The sequence below is a fragment of the Pipistrellus kuhlii genome, unplaced genomic scaffold (genome assembly GCF_014108245.1).
Source record: "Pipistrellus kuhlii isolate mPipKuh1 unplaced genomic scaffold, mPipKuh1.p scaffold_m20_p_1, whole genome shotgun sequence".
NCBI lineage: Eukaryota > Metazoa > Chordata > Mammalia > Chiroptera > Vespertilionidae > Pipistrellus > Pipistrellus kuhlii.
In genome coordinates this window covers 72,068,799-72,087,948 of record NW_023425404.1, presented here as the reverse complement: position 1 = coordinate 72,087,948, position 19,150 = coordinate 72,068,799, and the positions used below count along the sequence as shown (strand labels likewise).

At 40.2% G+C, this 19,150-nt stretch overlaps 1 protein-coding gene across 5 annotated transcripts in view; it reads right to left on the bottom strand.

Annotated features, from left to right (window-relative positions):
- Positions 1-19,150, bottom strand: part of NPAS3 (neuronal PAS domain protein 3) — an 865,816-nt gene that overhangs the window by 121,408 nt on the left and 725,258 nt on the right. For all 5 annotated transcript variants that reach the window (XM_045585294.1, XM_036451409.2, XM_045585289.1 and 2 more), the window contains one exon: positions 3,053-3,227. In XM_045585294.1, coding sequence (XP_045441250.1) covers positions 3,053-3,227 — 175 coding nt within the window. The remainder of the gene's footprint in view (positions 1-3,052; positions 3,228-19,150) is intronic.

The following is a 19,150-nucleotide window of genomic DNA, read 5'->3' as shown; positions in this document are numbered from 1 at the left end:
GAAATCTTGTTAAAATTCCGCCAGCTTTTAAGAAACATAAGCAGCTTTGGGACGTAGTGCCTGACATGAACTTTTAAAGTAATTCCCTTGGAGCAGTGATCTGCATTAGTGAGGATAACCAGCTAACGGGAGCATCCCACCCCACTTCCCAGTATTTGAGCAGTCAGTCTAATTGCCCTTTCAAGCCAAAGATGGAAAAGAACCCACACTGCAGACTTTTAAAGCAAAGTACGTTTCACCTTCCCTAATGGCGGGAGAGACACTGTCCATCAGGGAGAGAAACCTTCTTACGCGACTGTCACTAATGAGCCTGGGTTGCTAAGGAGTGTGCTTAGAAAGCAGAGTTTTTTATTTTACTTGTTAGCTTTGGCAAGCAGGTAAAGAACCCCAAGTAAAATTTCAATCACATCTCAATTGTTAAAGGACAACACAACTTTAAGAGGGACATGCTATTCTACAACCCAGAATGAAAAGATGCCCAGTGAGGACTGAGGGCTCAGAGTGCACGGGGGTTGCTTTCTGCCAGCTGTGCTGCAGAGAAGGCACGGGTCTAGCTGAGCTCTATATGCAGCTTAAACCGGTGTGATCTGGACTCTAGCTTAGGAGATCCTAGCAGAACTGGCTCACAGGCTGTGGATATTTCCCCTCCCGATCAAAGTCTTTTCCAAGTGACAGTCGCCCTCAACATGTGTTTGTGCAGACATCAAGTTCAGTGTGAATCAGCAGTGTCAGTAGGCTACTAAGAAGACCTAGTTCCACCGCAGGTGGTGTTAACAGAAGGACAGCAGCGTGGATGGAGGAAGGCCACAGTCCCTCTGCTTGTACTCATCAGACTACATCTCGAGGGCCACACTCAGTTCCTACACTCATATTTTTCTAGGGTCACTGCAAACGAGCACAGGCAGGAAAGGGTGACTAGGGTGGAGAGAGTCTTAGGAACATGTATGATGGCTGTGGAATTAGGCTGTTTGACCCAGAAAGAAAGGCAGGCAGGAGGAAGGGGCATTTGGTGTAAGTGACTTCATGTATTTGAGAGGTTATGATGGGCAGAAAGGAGTAAATCTGAAATGTGATCTCAGAGGGTAGACCTTGGATCAGAGGGAGAAGCTACAGTAATGTCGACTCTGGCTCCATGTTAGGGATAATTTCTATTCGAGCTGCTCCCCAAAGGAGTGGGTAGCTTAGTATGTTGCTTGGCTTCCCATCAGGAAAGTTCCAGCAGAGAGTGGAAGGTTATCTGCCGGTTTTGCCTGCTCATAGGTTGGAGGCCAGATGAAAGGATTGTTGAAAATCCTACTTAAACCGAAAATTTGTGACTCTGGGAAACAAAGTCCACATTTCTAAGGCTTTAGTTCATATGAAGTTTTATAAACTTGAATTCTTACACACTGCGTGATTTTCATGAGCAACCCAGGCTCCCCTCTCCCAGTCTACATGAAGGAATAGAACACTGTATGTGCGTGTGCTGCTTCTCCATCTACCCAGATGTGACATCCCAATGCCTGAAACAGCAGTTCCAATGAGCTCACAAACACATCTATTCAGTGAAGTCAGTGAGCAATGCTCTAAGAATATACGACCCCCCCCCAACACACACACACACACACACACACACACACACACACACACACACAATTGCCATTTGTAAGTAATAAAGAGCAGTCTTAACTACTCTCTTTCTCAGGCATGGAGCTCGTTGAAGGAGGATGCTCACTCACTTGTGGTACAGATACTGCCCTACAAGCTGCAGCTGACTTTAACGAGGAAACATGGATTGGTTCTAGATGGAATTGACTTATTTTCCAAAAAGGACAAATATGTTTGTCCCCTTCTGTGTGAGCAAATGTGCTGTGATTCTTTATAAGAGGTCCAATGAAAATATTTCCTTAGAAGTATGTAGAGTTCTTTTAGTGGTAATTATTAGAGCTCCCCTCGTTTTTATTTCTATAAAATGCTTTTGTGTTGTGAATATGTTTTAAAACAGCATATCAAATAACGTGCAAGCATCTTTAGAGTGCAAAAATAATTTCTCAAACAAGCAAATAAAACTTTGCACTTCAAATCAGGCCTTGATTCATTAAAAATCTTAAACTTCTCATGAGAAAAATTAACATTTAAACCAGTGCTGCTTGGCCAAGCACTCCACCACACAAGAATATGAAATATCTCCTCTAAAAAAGTACAAAAAGGACAAAACCACAAATGTGGAACTTCAATTAATTTAAAGCCCCAATCAGCAAAGAATAAATCCTTCGCAGATCTAATTACCAGCGCTCTCGGAAGACCTGGGCCGACCAGCCAATCTTCCTCGTGTTTGAACAGCTTGATGAACTAGGGGACTGATGGATATCAAGTCATTTTGTTTAATTTATAAATGGATTTTCCCCTAATACTTAAATTATCATCAGTACAACACAATGAAAATGGGAACATTCTGAATGCAAAGTCTATAAGAGTCCTGGAAGGAATCCCAATGAGGAATGTCACCTCTGTTCATTCCTCCATACAATTGATCTAATTAAATACGGAGGGTAGAAAGGCAGTTTAAAATGTAGCCATTTCTGTTTTCTTTTTAGCCCTAATTTATCTGCTCACATCTTTCAAGTACCTTCTGATGCTTACCAAAAAAAGAAATTGAGATTTCTGTAAGTCCCTCACACTTTTAATTCTCTGTAAGCTAATATTCAGAGAGTCTCTGCTACAGATTTTGCTGAATAATAAATAAGCGCATTACATGTAGCCACGGTAACAATAAAAGGAAGAGGGCTCTCCAAACCTGAACCTTCCCCTCCAATAATTTGACAGTGACACTAAAGGCCCCAGTGCCTTCTGTATTTATTGCTCACCTGAAATCAGATCCCTAGATTATACTTCTTAAAATGTCTCCTTATTTTCAAATCTCTCCTTTATTTAATCACTGCGCGGGACAGAAAGCTGCACGGAATTGTTAAATACCATCAAGCCTATTTGTAATCCCTCCACACTGGCAACTTGTGTGCCATCATTGGCAAAGGTCCTGCCCACCAACCCATATGCTGGGGTTGCGTCCCACCTGGCTCGGGGGTCTCTGACTGGGAGGAGGAGGATGCTGAGCTGGCTCCGTCCTCCGCGGCACCCTGGGAGAGGAGGCCCCGCCCCGGGGGGAGCTTCATGCCCAGCTGCTCTGCCATCTCCACGTGGTCCCCCGGGTGGACATAGTCAAAGACGCTGCTGCCTGTCAGCTCCACCTACAGGGGGGAGAGAGAGGGGGAAAGAGAGGTGTCACAGGCTTTCAATGTCATATCCAGGACCGCCGTGATTCAGGTTCTGAGCAGAAAAGGAAATATAGGCAGCCCCCAGAAACAATCGTGATTCTAAGTCATTATCCTCAAATGCTTAAGGATTCTTGAAATGGAAAGATTCCTCCCCGCCTCCCCCCCCCGCATGTATTTATTTAGCAGTTGTTTAGGACAGTTCATCCACTGTTGTTTGCATAAAGCCCAAACATCCTGCGAAATGCGGGTGAGTCTGCCTTGGGTTCAGCTGTTTCATCCACGCATCATCAAATGCTCGCATGTTGCGTGTCAACCGGATGATTGATTGAATTCTACAGTTCTCTGTTGAGAAGTTGGAGCTTCGTATAGAAAGAGCCAGAGATAGCAGATGAGTGTTTTCCTTAAAGCACACGGATTCCCAAGATGCGTATTTATACATATCAGCTTATTTCTATGTAAATTTGAATGGAAGAAGCGCCGCTTAAAAATATATGCAAAGGCATAATGTTTTCATTAAATATTACTCATTAGCTCTGTAATCATATGGAGAATTTTCCACGCAAAAGAGGTCAGCTGGGGTCTGTAGCAGCCATTTTGTGTTTTTTTCTGCTGGTATCAGCTCGTTTTGCCTTCAATCTAATAAAATGCATGGTACGAATCTCCTGGAGGGCTTTAAAATGTTTTATTTTGTAGCCTCTTTGTATGAGGCTGCCTCCGAAGGTAGAGAATGAATATGAAACATCAGAGGGGCTCAGCCTGAAAGGGAGAAACGGCCCATTTCAGTGCTGAGGGGCCAGAAATTGCTGCTAAGGACTGGCCTTGCCTCTGTGCTCCTCTAATGCTGTAGTGCTTCCTGCCTCCCAAGAAGAGCAATCATGCTCCTAAACTAGTGTAGTGGGGTTATAGGTGCGATGACAGGGAGAGATGTATCAGCAACAGAACAAGGAAGAGCTTTTCCCGGGTCACTAATGGGTTTCCCAGCCCCTGCCGTCGCATGGTCTCGGGCCAGCTATGATGTGCCACAGGAACCGCCAGTTCAGGCTGTCACAGCTTCCTGGCGGATATTTACCTACAGCCCCTTCCTCCCTCATCGCCTTTCCTGTGTAATTTGCTTCACGCATCTACATTCTACCTTACTGCCTGCACTCTTTTTTTTTAAAATATATATTTTATTGATTTTTTACAGAGAGGGAGAGGGATAGAGAGCTAGAAACATCGACCAGCTGCCTCTTACACACCCCCCACTGGGGATGTGCTCGCAACCAATGTACATGCCCTTGACCGGAATAGAACCTGGGGCCCTTCAGTCCCCAGACTGACGCTCTATCCACTGAGCCAAACCGGTTTCGGCTGAGTGCCTGCACTCTTTCCTGCGAGAAGGAGGGCTGTCACACAGAGCCAAAGCCCAGAGCAATCACTAGCCTCAGGTCTCCAAGTCACATCTACTCCCACAACCTATTTGATTAAAATCTTAACAGGCTACTCATCTTCACCATCTATCAATTAACAGAGGTACAGCCCAAAAAACAGGAGGCTAAATTCAGTTTGGTTAATAGCTGTTCCTGAAAAAGGCTCGCATAACTTTTACCGAAAATGAGGTACTTTCTCTCTGCTATTAAATTACACTCTCCCGCGGTATTACCCTGCTACCGACTCTATCGTTTTACAATAACTATTTCCTCCATTTGATATTGTTACAGAGAGTAAATCAGAATTCATAAGTGATCAGTTCCTACCCTCTGGGAGGGAGGGATTACATGGAAATAATCCCTTTAATGTGCGCCTTGCCTCTAAGCATTTCACACAGCAGTAAATGGGTAAGCTGACTTTGAGCAATTAGGAAATTAAATGAAACTAATAAAATGTGTGTTTTAATATTTCCTGATGGTTATTTTGTTTGGGGATTAGTGGGTATGAGGGAGTCTCTTTTCCACGTTGCATGGAGTCCAAGCACACCACTTCAATAAATATTTCTGTCACTTTCCTCAAACCCCGAGCCTTTCTCTAATACTGAAATGTAGCTTTTGGCACAGGCCACGGATTGTGATAAGATGACAGCACAGGTGGGAGATACAGCAGAATTTTAGGGGTCCTGGTTGCTGAATATTCATGTAAGCTGATCTTATGGAGAGGAGGAGTAGGTGGGTGGCTCCTCGGCCTGGCTTGCTCGGATGTGCAGGCATTTCCCTTCCACAGAATAACATCCTGAGAACAGCACATCTAGGACAGGACTGCGCCACCCTGTGCCAGTCATGCTATGGCCCAGTGAGGACCATCTCTTCCGATGATCTCACAGGATCCTGAGGTCAAGAGACCCCAGAGCCTATATTAGATAGAAAGGTTGGCACGGACAATTTGACCCTACCACAGTCTTTATGAGTATGCTGTAGCTGAGGTCACATAGTATGACCTTGTGTAGGAGAAAGCACAAAATACTTGCGTCATAACCTGACTTGAAAATCAGACTCTTTTTCTCCTCTGCTTTGTGACCTTAGACAACTCACTTAACTAAATTGTAGAAAAAACATCATCCAGAATTACCTAAAGACTACCCAAAGAGAAGTTGCATAACTAAAGACACAAAGAAGTGACACCAGGACAGGTGAATTTGTGAAACATGTTGGTCCCATGCCCAGGGTGCGGTGATTAAGAATTGGGAGGCATATCTCGGCTACACAGGTCCTCTCCTAAGGAGTGGGGGTGCCCAGTCCCACACCCAAGACTCCAGTGCAGGGAAGAAGAGTCCCCTTATCATCTGGCTATAAGAATACCCTGCAGGGATTACATATGAGTGAGATAGAGGGCTTCAGGAGACCTGGGAGCCCTCTTAAAGGACCACTTACTAGTAAAGGTCCTGGGCAGAGACTCACTCGCTCACAAACTCACTCACTCTAGGTGCCAGCCAGGGGCATCAGCCTGAAAAGTGCTGGCAACATACAGGGAGAAACTACATTGACTATCTCCAGAACCAGGACAGGAGGGCAGGGCAGCTCTTCCCAAGGACAGAGTGGCTGGCAGGTGCAATTGTTCCTTTGCTGACCCCTCCTCCCACTCAGCTGGCACAGTGCAGGAAGGCACCAAATCTGTGCTGTCCATTAACCTGGCTAATACCCTTTATCCTGCCTGGCAATTCCCTGAGGCCCCGCCACACCCAATTAATGTGTCCAGCCCAAACTCCTCCTGGTGGCTTTTCTACAGAAGAGACCTGCCTAGGTTCATGCTGTGCACTTTCCTAAAATTTCTCAGAAGTCTACAAACCTCGGACAAGCAGCGGCTGGTCTTGGCATTCTCTGTACTTCTTGCTAGTGGCTCTAAAGCTGCACAAGAAGTGACCAGTCTCAACTTGCATTGTAATCACCCATCAGGTGGCCCTAGACCTGGCATAAGTGGCGATCAATCAGTCTTGGCTTGGAATGTTGCTTCAAGTGAGCAGCAATAAGCCTGAAAGAGTGGCAGCTCCTCTCAGCTCACGTGATGGTGCCCAGCAAAGGGTCCCAAGCTTGTCACAAGTGGCAGCTAGCCTCAGTTCACATCACAGCCTCTCCCAAGTGCCTCTAAGCCCAGCCCAGTAGCTACCAACAGTGGATCACTTAGTAGTTCCGACCAGTTGGCACTGGGCTGAGCACAAGGGGCAACTGAACTTGGTCTGCACAACTGATACCCCTGGGAGGTGAACTTCGTTGGCAGCAGAGCCCAGCTAAAGTAACTCCTGCAATGTGGGATCATTCCCCATTCCCCATTCCCTGCTCAACACATCTCTGCTGTAGTCAGGTCTCACAGCTAGTCAGACTGAAGATCAATCCCACATATGGAGGTTCCAAAAATAATCAAGTATAGATTACAACAGGAGGGCACACACAACCCACATAAAGGACACCTCTAGAATACCCAGCACAGGTGAACAGGGAGACTATGTAACCAGGTCCCACAGAACACCTACCGTGTAAGGCCACTCTACCAAAACTGAGAGACATAACCAAACTATTAATAACTAATACATAGGAAAAAACTCAGTCAGACCAAATGAAGAGACAAACAAACAAAAAAAAAACCCCCAAAATAAAAACATGTCCCAAGTGAAAGAGCAGAGTAAAAATCCAGAAAAAGAATGAAATAAAATGAAGACAAGCATTCTACCTGATAGAGTTCAAAATACTGGTTAAAAGGATGTTCAATGGACTTAGGGAAAGAATAGATTAACTCAGTGAGAACTTCAACAAAGAGACAGAAAACATTAAAACACACACACACACACACACAGAAATAAAGACTATCATAACTGAAATGAAGAATACATTAGATGAAATCAATAGCAGATTCAATGAAGCAGATGTCATAATCAGCGATTTGGAAGACAAGGTAGCAAAAAACCCATTCAAAAGAGCAAAAAGGAAAAAAAAAGTTTTTTTTTTTTTTTTTTTTTTTTTTTTTTAGAGGATAGTTTAAGGGATCTCTGGGACAACATTAAATGTGAAAACATTCACACTATATGGTACCAAAAATAGGAGAGAGAAATAAATGGATTGAAAACCCATTTTAAGAAATAATGACTGAAAACTTCCCTAAACTATTGAAGGAAATAGACATATAAGTCTAGGAAGCACATAGTCACAAATAAGATAAACCTAAGGAAGCCCACATTAACACCCATAATTAAAATGCCAAAGGTTAAAGGCAAAGAGAGAAATCAAAAGATACCTTGAGACAAATTAAAACAGAATGATCCCAAATCAATGAAACACAGCCAAAGCAATTTGAAGAGAAAAATTCATAGCTATATAGGGCTACCTAAAGAAACAAGAAAAATGTCAAATAAATAATTTAAAATTATACCTAGAACCATTAGAAAAAGAAGAATAAAACCAAAACTAAGAAAGAAAATAATAAAGACCAGATTGAAAATAAACAAATGAGAGTCATATATGTATGATCAATCAAAGGGACCAATGAAGCCAAGACCCGGTTCTTTGAAAAGTTAAGCAGATTGATGATTTTTTAAATCAGACTCACCAAAAAATAAAAAAAATAAAAAATGAGAGAGAAAAAAAAACACACCCAAATAAATACAATCAGAAATGAAAGAGGAGAAGGAATAAATGACACCACAGAAATACAAAGAATCTTAAGAAAATACTATGGACAGTTATGTGCCAACTAATTGGACAGCCCGAAAGAAATTGATAAAGTCCTAGAAACAATCTTACAAGACTGAATCAAGAAGAAATAGAAAATCTGAACATACCAATAACTACTAAAAAACAGAATAAGTAATAATAAACTCCTAACAAATAAATTCTTGGAACAGGTGGCTTTACAGGTGAATTTTAACAAACATTCAAAGAAGAATTAAACACTTATTCTCAAAGTATTCTAAAAAGTGGAGGAGGAGGAAAGACTCCCATGCCCATTTTAATAGGCCAGAATTACCCTGCTTCTAAAACCAGACAAAGGGCATTAAAAAATTATAGACCAATATTCCTGATGAATATAGATGCAAAAATTCTCAACATAATATTAGTAGACCAATTCCAGCAACATATTAAAAAGTTAATAGATCATGATCAAGTGAAACTTATTCCTGGGATGCAAGGTTAATTCAATATATACAAATCAATTAATGTGATACAGTGGTGCCTCGCAGAAAGAACGCCTCGCACAGTGAACGCTGCACACAATGAACTTCATTTCATGATTCATACAATGAACTTCGTTTCACACAACGAAGTCGCCCGAGCTTCCACGACTGCTTCGCCCGAGCTTCCACGATCGCTGCCGATGTATTACATCCTTCCGCGCAGGCACTGCAGGCAGTCGTTAGTCACTGCGCTTAACTTAAGCACGTATCGCGGCAATCGTTCTTCATTACGAATTAAATCACGCACGTATCACGGCAGTCGTCCTTTTAAGTTAAACTCAATATTTTTTTTATATCATGGCTTCTAAAAAAAGCAAGAAGGTGATTTCTGTTGAAATGAAACAGGAAATAATTAGAAGGAGTGAATGTGGGGTAAAACAGTGTGACCTCGTCAAAGAGTTTGGCCTCAGCAAGACCACCATTTTCACCATTTTAACAAATAAGGATGCAATCAAATCAGCCAAAGTAGCCAAAGGAGTATCAAAACTATTTCATGAAAAACATAGGTCTTCAATCCACGAGGAAATGGAGAGGCTATTAGTGATTTGGATTAAGGACAGGCAGGTGAAAGGTGACGTAACAACCCAAGATATTATCTGTCACAAAGCCAAGAGAATTTATGACGATCTAAAGAAAAACGTCCCTGGAAGTAGCAGCAATCAAGATAATGAAGAAGAATTCAAAGCCAGCAGGGGGTGGTTTTTTAGATTTAAGAAAAGGTGTGGAATCCACAGCGTTACTATGCATGGTGAGGCTGGCAGTGCTGACAAGAAAGAAGCAGAAAAGTTCTCTATTAACTTTCAAAAATGTATTAAGGATGAAGGATACTGCCCACAACAAGTGTTCAATGCCAATGAAACGGGTCTTTTCTGGAAAAGAATGCCGAGCAGAACCTTCATTACAAAAGAGGAGAAGAAATTGCCAGGACACAAAGCCATGAAGGACAGACTTACCCTTACGTTTTCATCTAATGCCAGCGGAGACCTCAAGATCAAACCTCTATTGGTTTATCACTCTGAAAATCCAAGAATTTTCAAGAAAAATAACGTTATTAAGTCCAAACTGCCCATCCATTGGAAGTCCAATCAAAAAGCCTGGGTGACCCAAGTTATCTTCAACAAATGGATTCTGGAAACCTTTGCTCCTGCCGTGAAGAAATTCTTGCTGGAAAAAGAACTGCCGCTCAAAGCCCTTCTGATACTACTTGACAATGCCCCTTCTCACCCAAAAGACCTAGAGGAAATATTGCAGGAAAATTATCCTTTTATCAAGGTGCAGTATTTGCCACCAAACACCACATCCATTCTTCAGCCAATGGATCAGCAAGTTATTGCGAACTTTAAAAAACTCTACACTAGAGCCCTCTTTAATAAGGTGTTTGAAGAATGCGAGTTTGGTGGAGACAATATGACTGTCCGAAAGTTTTGGAAGGAGAAATTTGATGTCCTTATGGCAATACGACTTATACAGAAGGCCTGGGAAGAAGTGTCACAAAGGACCCTCATTTCTGCTTGGAAGATGCTTGTGCCTTCGTGGACCCAGGAAGAAGCAGTAGTTGATGACACAGGAGTGGTGAAGGACATCATCACAGTGGCCCAAAGGTTGGAATTAGAGGTAGAGGAAGAGGATGTGGAGGAGCTTATTGAACACGAAGAAGAGCTGACAACTGAAGAGCTCCAAGCACTTCTGGTCCAGCAACAGGACAATGCTCAAAGGGAAGCGTCATCTGATAACGAGGAGCAACAATCAAACAATCAACCAATCCCAACTGCTGACATCAAGAATATCCTGGTCAAATGGAAAGCAGTTCAGGAGTTTACCAATGCCCACTATCCGGATTCAGCTGAAGCAAACAGGATCAACGATCTTTACTCCGATACTCTTGTCCGTTATTTCCGGCAGATGTTGGAGAAAAGAGAAAAACAAACGACTTTGGACAGGTTTTTCATGAAACCATCGGCCAAAAAGCAGAAAATGGATGAAGATGTGCAAGATTCGGTAGACTCTACTTAGTCTGTCTTAAAATTAAAAAAATGTGTGTGTGTTTTTTTTTTTAAATTATGTTTTTAGATGTATCTAAATAAAAATAATAACAAAAAAATCTATCTTTTTTTATGTCATCTTAGCATATTTTATGCTACAGAACGAATTATTTTTTTTTAACATGTATTGTTATGGGAAAAGCGTTTCACATAACGAACTTTTCGCATAACAAACTTGCTCCTGGAACGAATTAAGTTCGTTGTGTGAGGCACCACTGTACAACACATAAATGAAATAAAGGATAAAATCATATGATTGTGTCTATGTAGAAAAGCATTTGACAAAATCTAGCATCTTTCTATATTAAAAACTCTCAGTAGTGTGGAGCTAGAGAGAATATACCTCATCATAATAAAGGTCATACATGACAAACCACAGTAAAAAGCTGAAAGCTATTTCCTTAAGATCAGGAACAGGACAAGGAAGCTCACTTTTACCACTTTTATTCAACACAGTACTGGAAGTCCTAGCCACAGTGATCAGACAAGAAAGCCATCAAATTCAAAAGGAATAATTAAAAGTATAATTAATTGCAGATAACATGATACTAGGTATACAGACAACCCTAAAGAATCTACATAAAAATCTATTAGAACCAAGAAATGAATACAGTAAAGTAGCAGGATACAAAATTAATATAGGGAAATCAGTAGCATTTTATACATCAATAATGACCTATCAGAAGGATAAATTAAGAAAATAATCCTATTTACAATTTCATCAAAAAGTGTAAAATTTGTGGCAATAAAATTAACCAAAGAAGTAAAAGATCTGTATTTGGGAAATTATATGACATTGGAGAAAGAAATTGAAGAAGATACAAATAAATGGAGGCCTATACTGTGCTCATGGATAGAAAGAATTAACATTATTAATTTTTTATGTCACATCATTAAAATGTCCATACTATCAAAAGCAATCTATAGATTCAATGCAATCCCTATCAAAATACCAATTGAATTTTTCACAGAACTTGAACAAATAATCTGAAAATTTATATGGAACCACAAAGACTATGAATAGCCACAGAAATCTGAAAAAAGAGCAAAGTTAGAGGATTCATGCTACCTGATATCATAGTATATTACAAGGTATAGTAACGATATCAGCATGATGCTGATATAGTTATATAAAAAAGACACATAGATTAATGGAACAGAATAAAGAGCCTAAAAATAAACCAACACTATACAGCCAATTAATCTATGTCAAAGGAGGCAAGAATATGCAATGTGGTAGAGACAGACTATTTAATAAATGGTGTTGGGAAAACTGGATACATCCAAAAAATGAAACTAGACCAGTTTCTTACACAAGATACAATAATAAGTTCAAAATGATTTAAAGATGTAAATATAAGATTTAAAACCATAAAACTAGAAGGAAGCATAGGAAATAAGCTCTTTGACATTGTTCTTATTAATATCATTTTGGATATGTCTCTTCAGGCAAGGGAAAAAAAGAAAAAATAAGCAAATGGGACTACATCAAACTAAAACATTTTTTCACAGTGAAAGAAACTATCAACAAAGCAAAAAGACAAATCTACTGAATGGTGGAAGATATTTGCCAATGATACATTCAATAAAGGATTAATATCCAAAATATATAAAGTATTCATACAACTTAACACACTCACACACACACACGGAAAACAGTTAAGAAATGGGCAGAGGTCCTAAATAGATATTTATCCAAAGAGGACATATGGATGACAAATAGAAATATGAAAAAAAATGCTGAACATCATCAATCATCAAAGAAATGCAAAATAATAACAATGAGATATCATTTTACTCCTGTCACAATTGCTATTATCAATAAATCAAATAAGTATTGTGCACTGTTGGAGAGATTATAAATTCTTAACAACCACTACAGAAAACAGTATGGGGTTCCTCAAAAAATTAAAAATATAACTAGCATATGACCCATTATCCTACTTATAGGTATTTATTTGAAGAAATCCAATATACTAAATGAAAAGATATATTCACCCCTAAGTTAATTGAAGCATTATTTACAATAACCAAGACATAGAAGCAATAAACAAGTAGATAAAGAAGTTGTATATACATAAAATGAAATATTATTCCTCAAGTAAAAAGAAAATCTTGCCATTTGTTATATGGATGGACCTAAGAGGGTATAGTGTGTGAAATTAGACAGAGGAAAATAAGCATACCCTATGATTTCACTTTTTGTGAAATCTAGAAAACAAAAATACAGAAACAAACAGATATAGAGGAAAGACTGATGGTTGCCAGAGGAGAGGGGGTTTGGTGGTCAGGGTGATAAATTAGAAGGGTTAATGGTAACCTTTGTAAATGGTAGTTACAAAATAATCATGAGGATGTAAAGTACAACACAGGACATATAATCAGTAATCCTATATAATAAAAGCCTAATATGCTAACTATCCAGTAGTCCAACCAGCTGTTCAACCAATTAAAGCATAATATGCTAATGATACGCTAAGGCCGCTCAACTGCTAAGTATCCTGTGCACTGACCACCAGGGGACAGACACTCTGACTGGTAGATTAAGCTTGCTGCTGGGGTCTGGCCAATCAGAACTGAGTGAGACAGGCTGGACACACCCTGGAGCCCTCCCAAGGTTCCTCCCTGGCTGACCAACCTCCGGCATCCCTTTCCAGCCCTAATCATGAACCAATGGGATCCCTCCACCTGGCTTGTGCCCTCTTGCAATCCGGCACCCTTGGAGGATATCAGAGAGCCCGTTTCAGCCCCATCCTGCATGCCAGGCCAAGGACCTCTCTGGTACATGAATTTGTGTCCTGGGTCTCTAGTCTATATAGAGAGGTAATATGCAAATTAGCCAGGACACCATAACGTCATGACCACTTAGGAGGAGGCTGCACGCACAGGTCACCCCTCAGGAGCAGGGGGAGGTGGAGAAGCCCTTAGGGGCGATCAGGTCTGGCAGCAGCCACTTGCAATTGCTGATGGTGCCCAGTGCTGGGTGCTGGCAGTGGGTGTGAGCAGCAGCTCCAGTGCTGGTAGCAGGTGCAAGCACCAGGCAGGACCATGGTGTGTGGGAACAAAGAATTTTCAGTAACCACCAGAGGTCTGCCCCATGACAGTGACCAGCACCCCGCCTTTGTCTGGTGCCCCCGCTCTCCTGCTCCACCATCCTGCCACACCTGAAGCCTGCCATGTTTTGCGTACACCCCCTGATGGTCAGTGCATATCATAGCAACTAGTTGTTCTGCCATTTGGTCTATTTGCATATTAGCCTTTTATTATATAGGATTATTTACTCTGTAAAATGGGTTACAATATAGTACCATAATATATTTCTTCTCAATAAGTATTTGCCATAAGCACTGAGACATTCAAACTGAATTTATAATATAACTAAGGGTAGGACTGCATAAAATTTGGGGAAAGAGCAAATAATATGGTCATTTGTTATAACAATTTTTCCCCAGTCTATGATACAACTGTTGTTAGTTGATTTATTCATTAATTCATTATCTGAATTTTCACATTTCATGAAAATTTTTACTTCTGAACTGTCCCTTCAACTCACTGAAAGTAGAAATGTAGAGAATTTCCATTTCATTTATTATTTGTTCCATCTTTAATCCTAAGATCTACTTAATGGAAAGGTATAGCTTCCCTCTTCTCACTAATATTGTATTCTTTTGATTAGTGCAAATCCTATAAAATAATCCTATATAATAAAAGGATAATATACAAATGACCCTAATGGCAGAATGACCAGAACGACCACTGGGCCAGTCACTATGAGGCGCACTGAATACCATCCCAGCCATCAGGCACCAATCATCCAATGGCAAATGGGGAACCAGGGTGGGTAGCGGTGGAGGGCGGGGCCAGCTGTCGGCAGCTGGGGAAGATGGCCGATCGCAGACCAGGCCTAGGGACCATATCCACACATGAATTTCATGTGCTGGGCCGTTAGCTACATTATAAGGCAAATGTGAGAACTTCTTTATTCTATATTAAACTCAATCAGTTTTTATGGTGGTACAAACCAACAAACATGTTCGGCTCATTAAACTGAAGCAACAGACCCATGGGCCTTTGCATTGTTTTCCTTGCACATGAAGAAAAAGTGAGCATGACTGTTGCTGACCTTGCTCAATTGGTCCATTTTTACTCCAGCTGAGTGACTCTATAGGAAAAATTCTTCTCACATTGCCAAGTATTTAGAAAACAGCTGGGACAGTGTAAGGGACAGGAGACAGGAAAGTTGTAATAAGCATTTTTGTTTCAATCCCCATTTCCCTGCCTTTCCCCACTCAATGCTACTGTAGATTCTTCCAAGATAAACCATAGCCCCCAATGGCATCAAGCTAAACCGCATGGCCTGCCTCAAATGTATTCCACCTTCCGTTAGCTTGCATGTAATTTGCACACTGACATAGTTGATCTGGTAACTGAAGTTTCCTAGGAAAAAATGTAAACATATTACACAGTGGTTTGAGTTGACTTTTCCTTGTTGGGTCATTGTACCCTGCTGGTAGATAGGATGGGGCACTAATTTGTCTTTTCAAACATCAAGCAAGCATGCCAATAGCTTTTGCATGGCCCCCTGGGGTGAGCAAATACATTTTAACTACAGCGACATACTAACAGGCAAATCACCCAGTTCAGTGCTCCCTTGATCCAAAGGGTTTGGTATAAATGAGGAACAGGCAGCAACATTGCTAGTCATCTCTGAATTGCAACAACTTTTAAGGATGCCCTTTAAGGAAAGATCATCAAACCTATTTCTTTTTCTTACATTTTCAGTTTTAGGAATAACACAGAGTTCATGTTGATCACATAAAAAAGGTCATTCAAAACCTGCCATCTAAGGTAATATTTCCTAAACCTTTTGTAAGATATTGGGTTTTAAAATCTTTCTTGAGGGTACTGAGATTGCTGAGAGACTTGGCGGTACTGTGGACTCAATCCTTTCCAGGGGTCCTAGGCAGGTGGGCCCCCTCCCACAGGGGATGGTGTCAACCCTGGGACAGAAGGTCAGGCCTGAGAGGAAGGAGTGTGTGAGCGGCAAGTAGTTTGGAAACCTAATTTCCAGGTTAGCCTTTCAGCTCTACCATAAAACCCTGATATCCTGGTTAGACAGCCTGAACTGTCTAAGGTGGAAACTATCCCATGATGGCAGGTTATGATTTCTAGTTGTTTTTTTTTTTTATTGGGGTGAAGGTCACATTTATATTATTGAAGGATAATAAAATGACAAAAGAATAAACATTAGAAGATGTGATCACTTGATTAGCATAGGTTTTCTTTGGATTTACTGGTATCTTAATGCCATCTTCATAACTTCCTCCATATTGCAGAACTCTCCTGAATATTTATGAACTGTTTTGACAGAAACTTGATGTTCTTTACTGCTCTGTCTCATTCTATGTATCTGCTGACTTATCTGAAGAAAAACGCATAAAAGCATTGGGTCTGTTACAGAAAAAACATGTATAAATTAGAAGAACAAGCAGGAAGAAAGGCTCTGTATCAGAGCGATGAGGTAGAATGAAAAATCCTTTCAGTGTCATCAAATAAGAAAACCAATCCACTCTCAAGAGCAGATATGTTAACAGAGCCTCCCTTAGAAGAATTTGAGCAAAAAGATAACATATTGTGTACTTATTTTACCTTCAGAAATAACATTTTGAGTCCCTGAGGAATCAGTAAGGCCAAGTACTTTTCTTGTATGTGTTTTGTTGTTGTTGTTTGTTTTTATTTTTAGCTACTTCTTTCTGAACTCTGGAAAGTCTGATTTGAGAATTTACAACCAGTGCATCCAAAGAGAATGCTGTATAGCCAGTTCTGAACTTTGATTAAGAAGGGTCAGAAGATAATTCCAGTGGATTTCTTCATTCCCAGAGAGGAAAAAGAAAAAGACAAGCTGTTGCAGTAATAAAAAAAAATAAAAAAATAAGAGGAAATAAAGAACCAACTGCAGTTACTGATTCAAACCTAGGCACAGTTATTTGGAACGGCATGTCTGCTTTTATGACTATCATTCCCAATAGTGAATTGATCAATCAGTAATCAACACTGATTACTAAATATTCAGATTCCAATTCAGCATATTTAAATAGTTCTAGAAATGTATGTATAAAACAGATCCAGACTTGAAGGTCTCTCACATTTTTTTCTACTTAGGAAACTGTATTTCATTTTTTCTTGTCGTCATGGTTCAGGCATTACTCCCACACCCTACTCCATGGAAGCAGTGGTTTTAGAATAGTTTCGGTATGTGAATGTCACTTTCCCATAATGAAGAAATACTGGTAAAAAGAAGCACCTAAGGAATGCTGTGATACTGAGGGATATTGCATCACAAGAACGAGCCAGATTTGTGAAAGTGACTAAATCAAGAAATCTTAAAGCCTTGCTTTAGTTACAAGGTTCCCATAGTTTTGAAGTTTGAAGGCCGAAAAGGCAAACATTTTAGTGTTTATCACAGTGCTGGAAAGGAGAAACAGACACAACTGAAGGTTATGTCATAGTAAAACATGAAATTATGCCGAGAAATAAGCATTAACAATCTTAAAACTACCTGAAGTGAATCTCTCTTCTCTGAAGATCAAATGAAGAGTAAGATGTCACTCTCAAAGCTTCCTCATTACCTTGGTGGTAAGGAGACCAATCAACATCAAATACTTGATTTTGGCATAGTTAATCCATTATTCTCAAATTTTACATGGTTCAATATTTGCCATTTAAATCTAGATACACATTGGGATTCATGTTATGCATAGCATGACTTCAGTATCAATGTATTGCAACTTTTGTTTGTTTTTGTTATTCTCATAATAAATCTTATCCTCTTACTTTCTGTAGGAAAAAAAGTGGAAAATGCTTATAAGTTAATACTGAAATTTAAATCTTTCCTCATTCTGAACAGCACTTTTATTTTAAAGGAAGGTAAATGGGTAAGGAAAACAATAATAACTGTAGTGTTGACTTTTCCTTTTTTTAAAATATATTTTATTGATTTTTTACAGAGAGGAAGGGAGAGAGATAGAGAGCTGGAAATGTCGATGAGAGAAAACATTGACCAGCTGCCTCCTGCACACCCCCTACTGGGGATGTGCACGCAACCCAGGTACATGCCCTTGACCGGAATTGAACCTGGGACCCTTCAGTTCGCAGGCCGACACTCTACCACTGAGCCAAACTGGTTTAGGCTCCATTTGTTTTTTGAAAGTTACACAGGGTATTTTATATTATTCTAGTCACAGTGAAACTAAAACACTGGATATGTTTAATGTACTTATATAATAACATTTCACCCAAATAATAATAAAATGCACACAAATAGTGCAATTAATCATTCCTGATTGTTTTTAATGGGGCTACTCTATGATGGAAGATTAATAACATCAGCTGTCACCAGGAGCTACGTCAAAATATTTAAGTTGATGTTGAGTGATAAACAAAAAGTAACAAAACCAGAAAGGCTCAATAAAAATAATTTGGCTATATACTTCAAAAGGTCTTTCTGTTTTAAAGAAAGTGAAACAAAAAGAGGATCCTGGTCAACTGATCTCTTGCTTTCTCAGACTGAAGCACTGTCAACACCACAGATATTTACTTGAAACAGCTGGTTCTCCTCCTGTATGTCTCTGTACGGGGTCTTGAAAAATTCCATCCAAGAAAGTCACAAGGTGTATAAAACTATTTTAGCCACTGTAGAAAGTGAGTGGTAATCCCATGTCAATAAATTAATTTGGGATTTAAAATCAATGAAAAGAATAAGGAGGGATAAAATTTTCTGTGCTGTGATCAATTACTGGCCCTTCCAGAATCTTCCATGTTGATGATATATTGCAGCACATCTTGGGAAGTTCCTGGGCCTAATGGTCCAGTGATAATTTAAATAAAATAATTTTATTGATTTCAGCAAGGAAGGGAGAGGGAAAGAAAGAGAGAAACATGAGAGAGAATCATTGATCAGCTGCCTCCTGCATGCTCCGCATTGGGAACTGACCAGCAACCCAGGCATGCGCCTGGACAGTGACGGGGAATCGGACCATGACTTCTTGGTTCATAGGTCAATGCTCAACCACTGAGCCAAGTCAGCTGGGCTAGAGATAATTTATTCCAAGTGAATTACCATAAGGAAAAGGTCTAATACACTAACTGTGGTAGTATTTGAGGTTATATTCTATGAAACAAGTCAATACTCTGAGCACTCTCTAGGTGCTATTTTAAAG